The 4,034-nt window shown below is 61.5% G+C and overlaps 1 protein-coding gene across 1 annotated transcript; it reads right to left on the reverse strand.

Moving 5' to 3' along the window:
- Positions 1–2,402: 2,402 nt before the first annotated feature.
- Positions 2,403–3,917, reverse strand: DL89DRAFT_273039 (Nucleotidylyl transferase). Its single transcript, XM_040889030.1, has 3 exons — positions 3,811–3,917; positions 3,128–3,782; positions 2,403–3,056 (listed from the first exon to the last, which is right to left on the reverse strand). The coding sequence occupies exons 1-3, from the start codon at positions 3,904–3,906 to the stop codon at positions 2,866–2,868; spliced, it is 942 nt and encodes a 313-aa protein (XP_040739065.1). The 5' UTR covers positions 3,907–3,917; the 3' UTR covers positions 2,403–2,865.
- Between the last annotated feature and the right edge of the window lie 117 nt (positions 3,918–4,034).

Here is a 4,034-nt window from a genome sequence, read left to right on the forward strand (position 1 = left end):
TAATTTTATTTCAGTATTTTACGACACAATGGAGCTTGGCAGTCCTGACGGGGAGAATGCGTGGTCTACTGTGCTGACCACAATTTCCAGCAAGCAGACCAACGACGGCGACGAGGAGCAGGCAGCGGTGACGGTGCCTACCGAGGCTACGCAGAGCTCGGTAGAGGATAGTAAGCCAAAGACACCGCCAGTGACAGCGCATACACGCGGGCTAACCAGCACGCTGAGCGGGCGGCGGCAGCGTCACGAGTCGCTGGCTGCGCACGAGTACCAGTCGTCATCACCGGCCAGCACGGCGCCTGACACCGACAGCCCGTACTCGCGGGCATACTCCAACATGTACGAGTCGCAGATACTCACCAGCACACCGCCGCGACGGGACAGTAGAGGGCAGTGGCAGGCGCAGCAGCAGGCGACCAATGCAATGGACTCGGAGCTCCACGATGATTCGCCGCCCCCCGACTCGTTCCTAATCGAAGTGCACGACGGCTCACCGACGCAGGCTAGGCCAGGAAAGGCTAAAGGGTCGCGAGCACAGCGCAGTGTCGGGGGTTCAAGACGTGCTAGGGCGAGCCGACCGACGCAGAGGCAGAAGAGGGAGGCATTTGGCGACGGACGGATGTTTTCGATTGCAGAGGAGCAGCAGCATCAGCAGCAGCCGCAGTCGCAGTCGCATCCAAGTGCCTGGCGCAGGGGCAGGCGGCGGGTAGACAAGAAGCTGAGCTACAAGGAGCGCGCATTGCAGGCATGGCGCGACTCGCGGCACCTGGACGAGTTTTTTGGGCGGGTGTATGCGTACTACATCGGCAAGGGAGCGCTGAACATAATTCTGTCGCGGGTGCTGCACCTGGCAACGCTGGCGTTTGTTGTGGCACTGAGCACGTTTGTGTTTGGGTGCGTGGACCACAAGCTGGTGCGGGAGCAAAAGTCGCTGGCGGCAGTGGTGATTCCGCAATGCACCAGCAAGTTCTCGTGGCCGGCGACCGCATTTCTGTGGGGGTTTGCCGTGTTTTGGCTGGCGCAGCTGGTGCGGACCGCCATGGAGGTGCCTGCGCTGCTGGAGATCCGGGCATTTTTCACCGAGGCGCTGGACGTGTCGCCTGCAGACATCAATACAGTAGCATGGCACGAGATAGTCAGCCGCATGGTCAAGCTGCGTGACGCGGAGATCAGCCAGTACAAGGACATGACCAAGAGCCGTGTGCTCAACTACCGGCTGACGGCCGACAACATCGTCAACCGCATAATGCGGCGCGAAAACTACATGATTGCGCTGTTCAACAAGGATGTCCTGGACCTGCGGATCCCGGGCCTCGGCCAAACGCCGGTGCTGACCAAGGCGCTGGAGTGGAACCTGTCGTTCTGCCTGATGAGCTACGTGTTCGATGAACGCGGGCAGGTGCGGCGGCGGTTCCTGAAGGAGTCGAACCGGGAGATTCTCAGCGAGGGGCTGCGCAGGCGGTTCAAGTTCATGGCAGTGATCAACCTGGTGTTTGCGCCGTTCATTGTGATGTTCCTTGTGCTGTACGGGTTCTTCCGGTACTTTGAAGAAGTGTACCACGAGCCCGGCACCATCATGTCGCGGGCATTCACACCGCTGGCGAAATGGCGGGTGCGCAACTTCAATGAGGTGCCGCACTCGTTCCGGCGGCGGGTCAACATGGCGCACCCTAGGCGACGCTGTATCTCGCGCAGTTCAAGAACGAGGCGGTGATTAGCCTGGCGCGATTCGTGACATTCATCGCCGGGTCGGTCACGGCGCTGCTGATTCTGTTCACGGTGGTGGACAATGAGCTGAGCCTGGAGTTTGAGATCACGCGGCACCGCACAGTGCTGTTCTACCTGGGGCTGTTTGGTACAGTTTTGGCGGCTGCGCGGGATGGTGCCGACGACGAGCAGGAGAAGCTGCACCCGGCGTGGATCATCCATGATGCGCTGGAGGACCTGCAGTACATGGAGCCCGGGTGGCGCGGCAAACTGGACACGACCCAGGTGCGCCACGAGTTCGAGCGGCTGTTCGACTACAGGCTGGTGATATTTGCCCACGAGCTGCTGGGCGTCATCACGCGCCGTTCGTCATGCTGGTGTCGCTGCCGCGCAGCGCTGGCCAGGTGTGGATCTGTTCCGCGAGTTCTCGGTGCACGTCGACCACCTGGGGTACGTCTGCAGCTTCGCCATCTTCGATTTTGAGCGCAACGGCAACGTCAATTTCTCGGCGCCCACGCGCACAGCCAACGCAAACCTTGCCTCGAAGAACGGCAAAATGGAGCAGTCGTTCCTGCACTTCAAGGCCGAGTATCCGGACTGGGAGCCGCGCGACCAGGCAGGCTCGATCTACCTGCAGCGCGCGCAGAACGCGGCTGCGCAGCAGCAGGAGCTCTGGCGGGCCGGGTGGCAGGCGCGGCTTCTGCAGCAGCAGCGCATGGCTGGGTCGGTGTTCCCGACGGGCGCCAGCATCTATCGGCCAAAGGCGAGCCAGCAGGGGCGGTCGCAGTATCCGTTCCGGGCGTTTGCGCAGAACGCCATGCAGAGCACGATGGCATCGCAGGCCATGCTGCCGTTTGGCCCGACCCTGGGGTGCGCCGATCGTATCGGGCAAGAGCAAGGGCAAGGGCAAGGGCAAGGGCAAGGAGCCAGAGGACCAGGAGGCTGCGGACCGGCTGGAATTGTCGGCGCTGCCGCTGGTTGCGTCGCCGGAGCTGGGCAATTCGCTGAACATGTCAATGTATGCGGGCGACCGGCCGGCTGGGTTTGGCGGCATCCTGTCGATTGTCAACCAGCTCTACGAGCAGCAGATGATGTAGTAGATATGTTGAGACTTTTAATTAGGAAACACAAACGCTCCCTGGGAACGTGGCAGCGGGTTCAGTTGGCAGCCTTGGCAGCCGCAGCCTTGGCGATCTTCTCTGCCTTCTCGGCCTCGGCCTCGGCCAGCGCCTTCCTGGCCTTGCGGGCCTGGCGCTCGATGTAAATGTGCCTGCTCTCGATGATGCGATCGATAATGGCGGTGGTGGTCATGTGGAGCGCGGGATGGTCGACCTCGCGGTAGATGCCTCCTTGGGCAGGGCATACGGATCGGTGCCGTCAATGTCCAGCGGCTGGTCGCTGGCGCCATGGACAACGACACTGACATGGTAGACGGACTCCAGCACATCCTTGGCAACGCTGAACGGGGCGCCAATAATGACCTCATCGACATAGCGGCACTGGAGGACGCCCAGCACGCGCTCCTGCAGGTTCATGACAGGGAAATTGCCTCCCTTAACGGCATTGACCGTCTGGTCGTCATGAATGCCGACCAGCAAGTAGTCGCCGAGCTGGCGCGCGCGCTTGAAGAACTCAATATGTCCGGCATGGAAGAGATCAAAGGCACCGTCGACATAAACCACCTTGTCGCCGGGCTTCGGCTCGCGACCCGACGAAAACTGGATGATCTTGTTGCTGGTCGACAGGTAATGCGCAATGCCGGTCAGGGGCCCGGCAGGCGCCGAGCCGTGCGAGAAATCGGCCACCCGCGACTCATCCACGCCCTGCATGGTGAGCGAGCTGCGGGGACCGCGGATATGGTGGTCGCGGGTCACCAGAAGCATGCGGCCCACCAGCTCGGTCGTGGAGATGCCGGCCGTGCGCTTGCACTCCTTGTAGCGCCCGGCGTCCTTGACTATCTGGTAGCAGTCGGTGCCGTCGGCCGCTGTGGTGATGTCGTCACCGTGCACCACAAAGTCGATGTTGTGCTCGTCCAGGGACGCCAGCTCCGTTATGTATGGCGCGTCCTTGACCACCTTCGTCCACCCATTTGCAGGCCGCCACCGCCGCGTACCGCTCGTCCTCGCGCATTACGCACGGACCCTTGTTGCGCTCCACCTCGGCGTCCGAGTGCACTCCCACTACGAGATAGTCGCCCATGGCGCGCGCCTACAAAAAGTACGTCATGGACTATATTAAGCCTGGTCCTTTGTTTTTTTTTTCTTCCTAGGGCCGTCGACGAGCCCATCTTTACTCGCTTATTTTACCTGGCGCAGCGCATTGGCGTG

The sequence above is a fragment of the Linderina pennispora genome, assembly GCF_002104995.1.
Source record: "Linderina pennispora strain ATCC 12442 chromosome Unknown DL89scaffold_157, whole genome shotgun sequence".
Classification (NCBI taxonomy): Eukaryota; Fungi; Kickxellomycota; class Kickxellomycetes; order Kickxellales; family Kickxellaceae; genus Linderina; species Linderina pennispora.